Source organism: Phlebotomus papatasi, chromosome 2 (assembly GCF_024763615.1).
Source record: "Phlebotomus papatasi isolate M1 chromosome 2, Ppap_2.1, whole genome shotgun sequence".
NCBI lineage: Eukaryota > Metazoa > Arthropoda > Insecta > Diptera > Psychodidae > Phlebotomus > Phlebotomus papatasi.
The window spans coordinates 111,666,194-111,681,396 of record NC_077223.1 but is presented as its reverse complement, the minus strand read 5'-3'; the positions used below and the strand labels follow the sequence as shown (position 1 = coordinate 111,681,396).

At 35.3% G+C, this 15,203-nt stretch overlaps 3 protein-coding genes and 1 non-coding gene across 7 annotated transcripts in view; 3 read left to right on the top strand and 1 right to left on the bottom strand.

Moving 5' to 3' along the window:
* Positions 1-2,874, top strand: part of LOC129800896 (uncharacterized) — a 103,177-nt gene extending 100,303 nt beyond the window's left edge. For all 4 annotated transcript variants that reach the window (XM_055845632.1, XM_055845630.1, XM_055845629.1 and 1 more), the window contains one exon: positions 1,269-2,874. In XM_055845632.1, the coding sequence (XP_055701607.1) occupies positions 1,269-1,291 (23 nt within the window). In that variant the 3' untranslated portion in view covers positions 1,292-2,874. The remainder of the gene's footprint in view (positions 1-1,268) is intronic.
* Positions 2,875-4,758: 1,884 nt separating this feature from the next.
* Positions 4,759-6,694, bottom strand: LOC129800895 (EEF1A lysine methyltransferase 2). The gene is made up of 2 exons (XM_055845628.1): positions 6,091-6,694; positions 4,759-6,033 (listed from the first exon to the last, which is right to left on the bottom strand). Exons 1-2 carry the CDS (start codon positions 6,299-6,301, stop codon positions 5,564-5,566), a joined length of 681 nt encoding a protein of 226 aa, XP_055701603.1. The 5' UTR covers positions 6,302-6,694; the 3' UTR covers positions 4,759-5,563.
* A 10-nt stretch (positions 6,695-6,704) lies between these two features.
* On the top strand, positions 6,705-15,136 carry LOC129800892 (staphylococcal nuclease domain-containing protein 1). The gene is made up of 7 exons (XM_055845620.1): positions 6,705-6,769; positions 7,808-8,660; positions 9,487-9,904; positions 10,161-10,291; positions 12,400-13,274; positions 14,239-14,544; positions 14,623-15,136. Exons 1-7 carry the CDS (start codon positions 6,725-6,727, stop codon positions 14,731-14,733), a joined length of 2,739 nt encoding a protein of 912 aa, XP_055701595.1. The 5' UTR covers positions 6,705-6,724; the 3' UTR covers positions 14,734-15,136.
* On the top strand, positions 13,320-13,395 carry LOC129805088 (small nucleolar RNA SNORA53). The gene has a single exon (XR_008752059.1). It is a non-coding gene; the product is annotated as a small nucleolar RNA SNORA53 (small nucleolar RNA).
* Positions 15,137-15,203: the final 67 nt, after the last annotated feature.

Here is a 15,203-nt window from a genome sequence, read left to right as displayed (position 1 = left end):
GGGGCAGTAGTAATCTGGGGTAGTTGTAAACACTGTGATTTTTTTCATTAATTTTAAGACTCCAGAGGATAAAACCCATAAGCATTCATAGATACCATGGGGATGTATGTCCACAGATAAATTGGTCAATAAAATCCTAATATACTTTAAAAATAAAAATCATTTTCCTGAAAATGTTGATATTTCGATTATTTTGATCATTTGGATTTCCACCTGGAAATTAAAAATTGTGTAAAATAATCGAAATGTAGCAATACCAGTTCTTTCCTACATCTTTTAGGATTATATTAATGCATTTACTAGAGAAATTGAGATTCTCATTATTTCAAAAGAATTAATAATTGGTCAGAAAACAGCATTTGGGGTAGATGTAATCAGGCAATTTCAATTTCACAAAATGAGTAGGTAAAAGAGCGGGAAATTGACCTTCATGCGAAATATCTATAATTCATAAATTACGAAAAAAATTGGTGGCGCTGTGTTCAATAAAAAGTCACATGATGTCAAAATATGGGGAAAATCCATTGAAAAATGTCTTTGATATGCATGCTTTTAGTTTTTTTGCTATTTTAATTATTCTTTGTAAAAAGTGTCGTGATTTTTTGAAAAATATACAGTCTTTATATATCTCTTAAGTAATTAAAATAATCGAAAGTGGTGCAAAGTTAATTTCAAGGGTGGGAAAAAAGGTGTTTACTTCCTCCCCAGAAAGTGGTTACTTCTACCCCAGGTATTTTGTGAAAAGAGAAAAATGCACAGGGACACAAATTTTATTTTTATGGAAAACTCAATTGTTTTCCAGCATCCGCATTACCCTCGACGAATTGCCTATACCCAAGGGTAAAACATGAGCTAAGAAATATTTTCCAAAAAATCACGGTGTCCTTGGAAAATCACCTCAAATTCGCATATATCGAAAATGATTACATGTGCCCCAGTCTCCCCTAAGCTATCTAAGCTATGTATGCTTCTTCTCATGCTCACCGAACTATTGTAAATTAATGCCCAAAGAAATTATATTATGTACAACCCCATAATGTATTATTTGTATACAGGGACATGAATTAAATAAATAAATAAATAAAAAATAAAAAGTTGTTGAAGTGTTGTACAGATATTTAAACTCCCCTTGAAATGATAATAATTATCAAATTTTCTTGAATTTCCTGTTAAAATTCTTCGAAAATTACTATTGGATGATCCTCTAATCTGCTTTCTGCTTAACAAGAATAATACATTTTATATATCTTCCTTCTTTTGTTTTTCAGGAGGACGTAAGAGTCGTGCTTAAGAATTTTTTTCTCAAAAATAAAAAAGCGCCACTTCTCAAAATAATTGACTTCTTTGAATAAAATACAATCCATTTAGAATAGAACCCCGCCACATGATTAAAAATTAAATAAAATTGTAATATTTTAAGATGGAACAACCACCAGAGAAAATTTTATTAAACTACCGCAACACCGAGGAAAAATTCTTGGATGATAATTCTACAGGTAACAAAATTGAGCTGATGCTGATAATTTTGTTTATCTTGATGTTTTATACTGATTTTTTTGAGTAACTAAAACAAACAAAAAAGAATAATAATGTAAAATTTAATCAGTGTAATTTTTTGTACAAAGAGTAATGATGACAGAGAAAACTTAAAAAAAAATATCCAAATTTTGCGAGAATAAGGAATGAAAAAATTACTCAAATGGCTCTCTTTTATATTGACACTTTTTTTTATCTTTCAAACTTATTCTCTCTAATTAGTGATTAATTACAATAAACGAAAATTTCAAGATTTTTATTAAATACTTCTGATTTTTCAAAAAGAAGTAGTAAGACGAAGTTAGAAATATTAACTTTTAACTTCTTAAAAAATAACAATATGCAACAGTTATTTCATATTTAAGGTCTCATGCAATTCTTTGTTGTTATTCAGGTTCAATGACTTACGAAAATGTTTATTTTATTAATTTAAAATTTCGTTTTCGTCCGCAAGGCAAATTTGTTTAATCTATTTTTTATGCTTAGGTGACTATAGCCACCACTTTAATAAACCAATTTATTTCTTCACTGAGGGAAAATATCCCGTTTTAAAAACGAAAGGATCAAAAATTGGGGGTCAGAAAAAGATCACTTCTAAAATTTTTTAGAGGAAAACATAACTTTAGAATGCCGTAGGAAAAAAATTTTTAGAACACCCGTGTTCTTATCATCCTTAAAGTGTTATAAGCCTTTATTTTTAAATTATCTTTTATTAGATTTTTTTCTAACTTTATTTATATAGGTACCAACAAAAATCGAACACTTACCAACGTCTTTCATGTTCTATAGACGAGAGAATTTTGGTCGCACGAACGCCTTCAAGTTTTTCTTAATAAAGAATAAAATTAATTCAATAAAATTCAGGCTATTGTCACTAGTGGCCTCCACACACTAGAGAAATTTAGTCTATAAGAACTTCCCCTTCAACAACGTAGGGAATTTGCTTCAATATGGACATGAATTTCTCTAGTGTGAAGAGGCCATAAGGTATCATGTATTGAAAAAAATTGCATAAATATTGCGGGCATAAACTGAAATCAAAATAATAATTTTTTCATAAATCCATTGAAGTCTATCAACAAAACAACTCATGATTTATGACCAACGCGCAATAATTTTTGTTTGTAAACATGTTTTCAAGACTTTCTATGAGAGAGAGCGAGATGACTAGATCTACATTTCATTCAACCTCATCGAAATTTCAAAAACATATTTACAAAACAAAAATTATTGTACGCTGGGCATTTGACCTTAATCACAGAGAAAAATATTGAAATTGTTGCATAATGAAAAAATAGATTTACAAATGAATAAGCGAATAGAAATAGACATTAAAAATAATAATAGATAAAACAGAAATTAAATAATAAATAAATAATAAATGAAACACATCTTTTCATAATGAGACGAAAGATTGCATTGTTTTAATCCATTTTTTTTTTTATAATTATCACTACTTAATAATTCTTGATAGTAAAAGCAAGACAAATGAAAATATTACTTATTAGATAATAATGAAATATAAACTTTATAGATATTTAGTCGTATTGGTGTTTTAGATTTATAAAAATTAAAAGAACAAAAAAAAGCGAGAGTTATATATATATATATATATATATATATATATATATATATATATATCAAATAAAAGGGATGCTAAAGAGATGAAAATACACGAGTTTTTTTCGTAAAAGAAAAATAAAATTATCTCGAATTAGTAGGGGAAGTGCTTATAATTTTGGACAGTCTGCATATAAGCATCGATATCCTAAGTTTGAAGTGCGATATTTTCAATACTAATTGACTTTTCTTGTTACTCTCTTTTCAGAAGGATTGTTTAGAAACTTGGAAAGCTATTTATCATCTCATTTTTACTAAAATTAGTTTTAATACGTTTAAAAATGAATTGATATGTAGAGGTGAATTTGACTCTTATTTTGGACAACTTGGTTATTAATTTTTATAACTTGTCTGTAAATTTGGACAGATAATCCGCCTCAACAGGATGCCCATTGTTCTTCATTTTATGAACCAATCTTACCAAGTCCTCTTCCTGGTCATGTAAGGGAAACGTGGAATGTCACAAGAAGCCCAGAAACTTTCCATATCATTCATTAAAGTGAGTTGACTTCGGTACTCCAAGTACGTGCGGATTCGCTCATTCCCTGCCCTTTCCGGGAGCCTTTCAAGGCATTTCTCGCTACATCTCTTTCGTAGAGATGATGCTCCTTTGTTTCTCCAGGCACTTGTCCGACCTAGTCATCAGAAAAGCTAAAATTTCACGAAATTTCGTGAGAAAAACACCTGTCCAAAATAAGAATTATCACCGCACTGGTGAATGTCTTAAAAAATTTCCCATTTTTCACACGAAAAATATAATTCACAAGGCAAATCTCACTTCAGGTCAAATGTACAAATCATCAGTAACGTGAATCAACACAATATTCAATGAATATTCAATAATATCACTCAAAAACAGCGAACAAACTTTGTTAGTACTTCACCAAAACTAAATAAGACTGAAGTAAGCCACGAAGTTCTGTCATATTTCTCGTAAGCAATTGCTCACACTGAATTTTCAACGAAGCAAATTCAACTCAAATCATATTCAAATTTTAACGTATTTAGTGTTAAAATATTCCAAAAAGAACAAATATTTAGATAGAATTTATTATTCATCAAATATTGGAATAAAAATCCATCATTTTAATCAATTTATTTTTAGTGTCCAATGTTATCCTCAAAGTGTCCAAAATAAGAAACTGGACAAAATTAGAAGCATTTCCCCTATATACTACACAAAACATTTCGAATTTTTTTTAATAACTTAGTAATAAACAAACTTATACTCACTTTAAGAATAATTCAATAAAATCCCCGTGTTTTCTTTTTCCTCAAGAACTCGGAAAATTTAGAAATGCAAAAAATATTTGGTAAATAAATAAAGAAAATTGAGAATAAAACAACGATTTTATAGGAGAAAAAAAACTAATTAAAAAATTACCGAAACAGAAGCATAGAACGCCATCCCTTGACTATTCTTGTAAATTGTACAGAAGTATGAACTTGAATTTTCAATTACATAATGTTGATGTTTTATCTCTTTCACTAAATTTTAATTTGTATACGAAAATTGTTTTTCTTTCCAAGCTCAAAAATCTGTCCAAAAAATTGGAATATTTGGAAGAGAAGTAAAAAAAACTAAATAAAACAGAGCAAAAATCTTTTGTGATATGTTGTCTTCAATGTAAAATTTAATGTTTATTCTGTCGGATACAATAAATATAACAATACTTACTAAGAAGAACTAAGAATTTTTTATTTTGGAGAAATATGTTGTACTGGAATTCCTGATTAGACTTCACCCTAAATTAATTTTAAGTCCTCGAGAAGGTGAGTAAATATCAAATTATGGGAAGGCTTTCAGGCTCTACACCCTCTACACACACTCTGGCTTCGAGCACTTCATATTTTTTTTTTATGAATTTGACCTATAACAATATAAATCTATAGTTTTATTAAGTCACACATTTCCTGAAAAACAAGTCAGATTCATTGTTCGAAGCCAGAATGTGTGCCAAGCAAGCTTAAAAGCCCATTCCTTTTCTTTGAATTGAATTTATTGATTAATGCCCAGGTTACATAATTACTATTTTGAACTATACAAAATTCTTACATTTTTTCTCATAATTGGGTTCGAGGAGTTCGATTAACGATAATCTGGCACGTGAAACAAGGACAAATAAAAAAAACCTATTTCATTTAAAATTTTGATCAAGTATAAAATGTAGTACAGGTTGTACATATCTAATTATAATTATTAGAACACGGGGGGTGGGTTTACCCTGTAAGGACGATAGGGACACCGGTGTCCCAAAAAAAAAGTTATTTTCCTACAGCCTTCTAAAGTTATATGTTGCTCTGAAGTCATAAAGTTCTTTTTTACTGATCCCTTTTTTGACCCTCATGTCCTTAAAATGGTAAAAGGAAGAGATGAAATAAATTCTATTCTCATTATTTAGAATAATCATTTCAATGTTTTCTGGAATACAATTGTTGTTACAACGTTCCCAATCTTGCCTCCAAATTTGAAGGTAGCTGTTGGTAGGACGAGCTTAAGCTGAAATTTCTTACTGAATGTTTCTTTCAGTTCATCTTCTGTCCAGTTACACGAAGTGATAATAAAAAATCCTCCGTCTTCCGTAAGATTATAAATATTTTCTAAATATTTCTCTCGTTTTGTGGTAGGATTTTCCGGACACATACAGATTGCGTCATAAGTTCCTTTGTCATGGGTTATTCCAAATTTTCCCAGCTTATCCACCTCCTCAGTTACCAGGATGTCTAATGGTTGGTATTCTATTCTCATACTGTTTAGTTTCTGATCTTTAGCTATTGATCTGGCCAAATCAATAGCTTGTTGAGAATAATCTACCCCTAATAGATTCTGGAATCCCTCCTTAGCCAACTCCACCAGCATCATGCCGTTACCACAGCCTTAATTATACATATATATTAGTGAAAGATATCTAAGGAACGTGATGTCACACATACCGATGTCTAGGATTCTCTTTTCTTGGGAAAGGCCACTGGAATTCTTTATCCACTTGATGACACGCACCTGACTGTACTCGTTGAACCAAATTTCACCAACATCACCGTGATTTTTGTAATTTTGAATTTCTAGACTGTAGCTTCTGTCCCAGAATTCTTTTGTACCTAATTCTGAATTGTTTATTTGGTCTTTTTGTATTTCTTGAGACATTTCTAATTTTTTTTAGGATAAACACACGCGGCACTTTATTGACAAACAAGCGGAAGATACACAAAATAATGGCTGTAGCATCGATGAAGAGAAAAACAAAGATTTCACTTTCACCGCGTAACGCCGTAACCTAAACCAAAATCTTTTTTCTTTTTAACTTTGTAGAAAAATGTCTGAATATATGTAAAACAAAGTAACTGGAATATACTGATATATTTTTCATTCCTGAAGAGAAATTAGATAAAATTTTGTTTGAATAAGAGCTTTAAGAAGAAAAAGTAGTACGCGTATGCTATTTAGTTTTGAATGATGATCATTCGGGATGGCACGTTGTGAAGTTAGCTTCGCAATAAAATCATAAAACCAAGTGGACGTCATTTTAACAAAAGTTCGCCGTCGGGAAACACTGAAATTCCGTGAAAAATGAGTGCCGCCCCACCGCAATTAAAATGGGGGATTGTTAAACAAGTAAGTGAATATTTGGAGTATCGTCTTCTTGAGTGAACTATTTGGAAATTTTTGGAAATACGTGAGAAAATTGGGGTGAAAACTCACCTTTCACATGCACACACACACATACATTTGAGAGAAAGCCACCATCTGCCAAGTTGGCACCAACGAAATCCCTTTCCGTGGACCCCCAGATGTTCCCAAGCACCCAGGAAAGATTTTTTGAGTTCCATTAGTTCATTGGGAAGACATTGGTCTGAAAATAATCAGAGCTGGTGCAAAAGGGAGGGGCAAATGTTGATTTTTCTTATCAGAGCGTGAGGCGCGTGGCAAGTCCGGTGTTCTCATTTCTCGCGTGTGCAGGGAATATGTTTATTTATAAGTTCTTCCGAGAATTATCCCTAAAGACCAAAACAATAACCAATGCCAGTGACGTCGGTGAAAAAGTCTCAAGGCAATTGTACCAATTCCGGGGGAATATTTGATAATACACCCACACAAGGTCTTGGCAGTTTGTTGGTCTCTTGAAAATTTTCCGGTTTCTGGGGAAATTTCAGATGGATTATAGGGAAGAAATCACTGAAGCAAAGAATGGAAAACTACCCGTGCTTTACAGAAAAATGGTGTTTATACACGGCTTCACATTTTTTTTATGTTTGGCGAATATTGAATGTTACAGATGAGATTGTCGGAATTCCAGGTAGAAATCCAAGATTACCTTCACATACATAGCATACGCATAATCTCACATTCCCATTTTAAGAGAACTTAAGTTCTGTCGCAGGTAAAGTGAAATGTTTGTTCAAATTAACTTGAAATATCACGTTCTGACAAATCTTCTTGGGATAATTTTTAGGAGCTGATACTATTTAGGCTTCTGGTTATGGTTAATTCAATAAAAATGATCATTTTTATGATATATATCACCCCAAATACGATTTCACCTGCCTGGCGTTCATTCATAACCTCACTTTTTCCCTGTAATATTTATGACGTGACTCCACGTGGCGTATTTTTGGGTAAGTCAAGCAATATTTTGGTGAATGTGTTTTGTAGGTCCTCTCTGGTGACTCAGTAATCATTCGTGGTCAGCCTCAGGGAGGCCCCCCTCCGGAGAAGCAGATCAACTTCTCGAATGTTCTGGCACCGAAATTGGCCAGGAGGCCAGGAGGTGCCAACACTGGCGAGGACAATCGTGACGAGCCATGGGCTTGGGAGTCTCGGGAGTTTCTGCGTAAGAAGCTCATCGGTGAGGAGGTCTATTTCACCTGCGAGCGTCCACAGAAGTCCAACAGGGACTACGGTGTGGTGTACCTGGGCAAGGATCCCGCAACTGCCCAGAACATTACGGAACTCATTGTGGCTGAGGGCTTAGTGACTGTGCGCAGGGACAGTAGTCATACCTCCCCAGAGCTGGCGAAGCTAGTGGAACTGGAGGATGCTGCGAAATCCAGTGGGAAAGGAAAGTGGAGCAGCTCTCCAGCATCTGACCATATTCGCAACATCAAGTGGACGCAGGATAACCCGCGCAATTTTGTGGAGCAGTTCCATGGGAAGCCAATTAAGGCTATTATTGAGCATGTTCGCGACGGTTCAACAATTCGCGCCTTCCTCCTCCTGCCTGACTTCAACTACATCACCCTCATCATGTCTGGCATTCGTTGTCCCGGCTTTAAGTTGGACAGCGAGGGTAAACCCGATCCGAGCGTCACTGTTCCCTATGCTGAGGAAGCTCGTTACTTTGTGGAGTCACGACTTCTGCAGCGCGACGTGGAAATTGTCCTGGAGTCCGTGAACAACGCCAACTTTGTGGGTTCCATCCTGTTCCCTAAGGGTAATATTGCCGAAGCTCTCCTGCGAGAGGGATTCGCCAAGTGCGTGGACTGGAGCATGGCCTTCATGAAGTCTGGTGAGTTTCTCAATTCATTACAAAAAATACTTCTAAATATTAATGTTTATTTTTTTGACTTGTTGAGCGTGACTTGTTTTGATTTGAAGGTGGAGGATTCTTTCTTGGAAATTTTAGAGATCCTATTTTTCAGGAAACTATCCTAGAGATCTTGTAATATATCCATTTAGGAATCTCAACAAATTTTATTTTATATAATTTTAATATAAGCCCCTATGATCTGGATCTTGCTCCAAAGTTCAGTATAGTGTATAGTGTATAGTGAATGTAAGACCTTTCCAGTGATAGGTCTGATGGGTCGAAGAACCTTGAAAAAAAAAATGGAATCAAGTTATAAGTTATAAGCCGAGAGACGGCTTAGCAGGAAACTGATAGGAATGTAGTCTAATCATTATTTTGATTATAATTACGTTAACTGCTTTATTATAATTGCGTCAAGTATATTATGTTATTAATTGGACTTTAAAATAACCAATTATGACTACCAAGATTTGTTAGTTAATTTAAATCTTTGAGCCAAACTACTAAATCTAAGGGTTAAAGTTCATTACTTTTCAGGAAGTATTATTATGATTAATCGTATCGATCTTTCTTAATTTAATAGATGCACTAATTCAGTCATAAAAGTGTCCAAATGAGCATTTCTATGGTCCAAGATAGTGCGAAAAAAAACTGGAGATACTATTCGATGTTATAATTTTCCCGATTTCATCGAATTTCATTCTTCAGACAATCTTATTCCCTATAATAAAAATATGATACCGAACTACTTCACAGAGAGCTGACCCCTTTTAATTTATATATTCTTATTTTGGGGAATTCGCAGGTGCCGAAAAGCTGAGGGCTGCTGAGAAGCAAGCAAAGGAGAAACGCTTGCGCCTGTGGAAGGATTATCAGTCGAATGTTCAGAACTTCAGTGGCAAGGAAAAGGATTTCTATGGTACCGTGGTTGAGGTGTACAATGGTGATGCACTGAGTGTTAAGAGTCCGAGTGGTGCTATTAAGAAAGTCTTCCTGGCCAGCATTCGTCCACCACGCGAAGCCGCGCGAGTGGCTGGTGAAGATGGAAAAGTTCCACCGCGCTCCAAGAACCGTCCCTTGTATGAGATTCCGTGGATGTTTGAAGCCCGTGAGCAACTCAGGAAGCTCATCGGGAAGAAGGTTCACTGTGTCTTGGATTATATTTCACCTGCCCGGGATAACTTCCCTGAGAAGTACTGTTACACCGTAACATTGGGCAAAACGTAAGTCTCCTCTAATGTTTGATCTTCAATGGGGGTTTTCTCCCTCAGTTTCAGGCATCATTGATGGAGTTGGTGGTTTTCCTCCAAAACAATGAGTTCACTGATGGGACAAATTAATGGACAATGTTTAAGATTTAGATGTTCATGGTTTAGTGAATACCTATGTGTAACATTGTTACAGATTTATTTTTTCAAATACATTTTTTTTCGTGGAAATGTTTCTTCAGCTGGAACAATAAATGACGTTGTTTTGCAGCAATGTGGCTGAAGCTCTGGTGGCTGAAGGTCTTGCCACTGTAGTGAGATACCGTCAGGATGATGATCAGCGCTCCTCCCAATACGATGGACTTCTATCGGCAGAGGCTCAAGCCAGTAAAGCCGGAAAAGGTAAAATCAATCTTCCCTTTTTATTTATTTATTTTTATATTCATCAAATTGAAGAGAAACCCATTTAACAAGCCATGACTTTGCCACGTGGATCTTTCCATATACCAGAATTTGTGGTTGTACCAATGGGAAGACTATGCAATTTCTCATTCTGTGACTACAATTCTTGATGCTCCTTTTTCAGGAGAGTCAGGATCATGTTACAATGAGACAATTAACAATTTTTCTCATTACTTTTCGTTATGTGGTTCACGCCTTAAGAATTTAAATTTAAGTGTTTAAAAATTGATACAGAGGGAAGTTTTTCTTTTGATTCTTTCAGAAATAATTTTAAAATAATAAAAAGAAATATTAGGGTAAATGGTGGAAAGCGAGACACTTAAGAAAAAATTCAATTTCAAATCCATTTTTAAACTGAATAAATAATTATTTTTTACCATTTTTTTTTTGTATCATGGGATTCTTTGACAAATATTTTAACAGAATCTTAACAGTTGTTATTAAATATTGCACCCGAATAATCGGAAAATTCACCGAAATTAAAAAATAACACATTTTGAAAAGATGGACAAAATTTTGGAAAGTTGGACAATAACTTTTGGAAAGTTGGACATAGTGATATTAATGACAAAATATCATACAAAATATGTAGATAATCAAATGTTGAGGGTTTTCTCTGTATACTTGCACATTTGATGGTTATGCTAATCCCTCCTTTATGTCCGGGTAACAGTTGAGGAACGCTAATTACCAAGAACTTCCTGGACGTCCAACCAAAAAGAGGTTCTGTAAATTTGACAGACACCTCGCGCTGTCCAGCGGTTATAGTTTTAAAGCGGATGTAATTTTTAGCACATTTCAATTCCCCATCCGCCCAAGTCCTTTTCCACTTGCTTTGGGAGTTCTGTAGAGGCTCCTCTTTGTCTTTCTCCAGGTGTTTTTGCGATATTTACTACACATTCTGTCAGAAAAAGTGGTCTTCGGAATCTGGAAATCCTTGCAGCCTTTTCCAGGAGATTTTCTCCTTATCAGCTGCTAACTGCTGTTGCAACTATTTCTCCGGATACTTAAGGATCTTTGTTGTTCTTGTTAACATGATTTCACTGCACAAAACCACCAAATTCATTCACAAAATCAACTTGTCCAAGATTTCATAAAACTTGTTTTGAAAGCAACGCGAAATTAAATCACTTTTCTATCCTTTTTAAATGTAATATTTCACAAATATTTTTTATTCACCTTTTAAATGGATGTATGTCCTTCGATTTTCACTGCGGACTTAACAATATTTCACAAATTATGCCTAAAAATCAAACAAAACACTTTGATATTTTCCTAGCAACTTCCATACGAAACAGAGAAAATGACAACTACCGTGTCAAGGTTATGAATATCACGCATGCAATACACTTTTTAAATTCTTCATGCAAGTCACCCTTTGATTGTTTTATAACGATTTTTGCATTTTTAACTTCTCGAATAATCATAAAATTAGGTTTAATAATCTTTTTATCGAAAATTGAAATATTTAATTGATTTATTATCAAGTTTTTAAGGAGGTGTCTCACATTCCACACTGCTTTGTCCAACTTTCCAAACTGTCTCGCTTTAGGCCAATTACCCTATTCTGGCAATTATTTTTTCTTTTCATAAATTTTTTATAAACTTTTTTTTTTTAATCTAAGAAATAGGGCAAATGCTTTATGCACTTAGACCTTTCCACAGCGTCGTGCGACGGTGCTACTTTACAAAATGCGGTGTTGCTTTTCTTTTTAATTAAAAAAAAAATCATACTTTTATGTAAACAAACACGAACCCCAAGAACGCCAAGTTTTTTAAATGCTGCAATAAATCCCCCTAGTCAGTGTAATACTCAATGTTTTGCAGGATCACAAAACAGCAATTTGTTCATGCAAAAAATTGACTTTTGAGGATTCTGCCACACTAATGAAGGAGTCCTAAGTATCGAGGGGATGAAATATTCACCCAATCGAACATTCCTCCTTGACATGGGTTTTCAGAAGAACTTAGCGAGACGAAGTTTTTATTTGATTGTGTAAATATTTTTAAATAAAGTATGTTTGTATTTTGTGTGGGATTTCGAATAGGTGTTCATGGCAAGAAGGATAAACCCGCCCATCGAATTACCGACCTCACTGTCGAACATTCCCGCATCAAGCACCAGTACTTGCCATCGTGGCTGCGCGCCCTCAAGACGGATGGCATTGTGGAGTTTGTGGCGAGTGGTTCCCGCTTCAGGATCCTCATCCCTAAAGACAGCTGTTTGGTGACATTCCTCTTGGCGGGTATTTCGTGTCCGCGCTCAGCTCGTCCTGCTGCCAATGGTGTTCCAGCCCAGGAGGGTGAACCCTATGGGGATGAAGCACTCAATTTCACCAAGGAAAGGATTCTGCAACGAGATATTTCGGTGCATATTGAGGCCACTGACAAGGCTGGCACCAGTGTCATTGGGTGGCTGTGGACCGAAGGAAATGTGAATCTATCGGTGGCTCTCGTAGAAGAGGGTTTGGCCACGGTACACTTCACGGCGGAAAAATCTGAGTACTATCGTGCTCTGAAATCTGCTGAGGACAATGCTAAGGCCAAGAAGAAGAACATCTGGTCGACGTATGTTGAGGAAGTGGAGGGAGAGAAAGACAAGGATGCCGATGGTGAGGAAAAGGAAGAGGATAAGGTGACCGAACGGAAGGTGAATCATGAAAAAGTGGTGATCACCGAAGTGACACCTGAGTTACACTTCTTTGTCCAGCATGCTGAACAGGGAGCCAAGCTGGAGGCTCTGATGGCAAAACTCAGGCAGGACTTTAGTGTTTCGCCGCCAATTCAGGGAGCCTACACGCCCAAACGAGGCGATCTCTGTGCGGCCAAATTCACGGAGGACAATGATTGGTATCGCGCTAAAGTGGAACGTGTTCACAAAGCCAATGTCTCCGTCTCGTACATTGACTATGGCAACAAGGAGGTGAGTAACAAAAAAATAATTCATTTCAGCTTTAGACCGCGATTAAGCAAGCCCCATAGATCCATTTCTGTCTTCTCAAAGAAATGCTTGAGTCATTGGCTTGCGAGAGAAAATTCACTATGGGGGAGTAATCGTCATTTCAGCTCCTGATACATTCATCAAAAACAGCCGACAAATACTCTCAGGGATATAGTCTCATGCTGGTGCACTGGTCAATGAGGAATTTTGGAGTATTCGGGAAGGAACTGCAGTGTTCTACTGTGGTGCTTTTCTGGTTCCTCCACCTCGGAGATCAGATTCCGATGAGCATTCCTGGGCATGTTAGCTGTGAATGCAATTGGTGGCTGGGAAATAAATTCTCCTCAAACATTTTTTTTTCATTCAGTTCTAATTAGAGTTTCTACTTTCAAAGGAAAGTTTTAAAAAGCGACTAACTGAATCTAAGTTAAAAGTTTGTCACAGGATGTGATTTTTAGTTTAACAAAACAGTTTTCATATTAATTTTATTCAATTTCGCATAACCTTTCTGTATCATGTATTCGCCGCCTACTGGCATGAAAAAAAAAGAAACATACTTTTCACAAACTTTTAACAAATACGTGACAAAATCCTTTCGGAGTAGAAAAAAGTTTATCTTTAGGGACTAATTAATTGAATAACCTTAATGATTTTCTTCGGACACTAAGAAAAAGAATTATTTTGTCCGTCCGTTAGGATCATTTAAATTTCCAATTTTCCAATAAATCCCTAAAAAATGTATCTAAATTCAAGAAAGATTTAATTTTGGAAATCATGTCACGTCACATTAGAAAAAGATTTTTTTTATAATTTATAAGAGTTGCAAAGAATATCGGTAAAATGAGTTAGTCATTATTCTACTTTATCTCTGAATTTTGGAGATGACTTGAGTAATGTTCTCAGACTCTTAAGCGGGGAAAGAAATGTTAAACTTTGTGATCTTTAGGTGCTTCCGACATCACGCCTTGCGATGCTTCCACCCGCCTTCACCACGGATAAGCCATTTGCTACGGAATTCGCACTGGCTTTGGCTCAACTTCCCCCAGATGATGAAGATAAGCAGGAGGCCTATAAAACGTTCCTGCAGGACGTGGCCAACCGCACTCTTCTCCTCAATGTGGAGTACAAGGCCAATGGTCTGGCTCATGCCACTGTCCAGGATCCAACCACTAAGATCGATATTGGCAAGGCTCTCATCAGCGATGGCTTCATCCTCTGTGAGAAGCGCCGAGAGGGCAAGCTGGCCAAACTCGTGAGTTTCTTTTTCGTTGTAGATTTTTTTGGATATTTTTTTTTTCTAAAATGTCTAAAACACTTTTTTGTCTTGCAGCTTGAAGAATACAAGGAAGCTGAAGCGGCTGCCAAGAAGGCCCACAATGGTATTTGGGAATATGGGGACATCACTGAAGATGATGCCAAGGAATTTGGTGCCGGCCGCTAAATTGGTGTTCTCTGGCTTTTCAAAAAGCAAGACGCGCCCTCGTGAGAATCATTCATGGAAATTCTTTTGCTTTTATTCTTTTTTTTTTTTTAATTGAACAAAGTTTTGTTCTACCGTCTGACCTTTTTTATAAATCTAATCTCTTCCCCATACAAAGCCCAGAAAAGTTAAGGAACAAATTTTAATCCAGGTAATATCCAAAATTATGGATCAAAAACTAAATAATTCTATCGGTCGCTGAGACGTTATTGCCTTTCGGTTCGGTAATTTATATAGAAAATGAACATCAGTTATGCAGAAAACATAGAGAATAGCTATTATCAAAAGTTGAATGAGTAATTCTCCTCCTCAAATGTTTTATACAAACGATTTTAAAATTGAATAATAAAAATTTTAGAATTGATTTTGAATTTTGGAATTGTCCCTAGGAAAATCAGTGGATTATTCTTTGAAAATGTTTTGGATTGAAT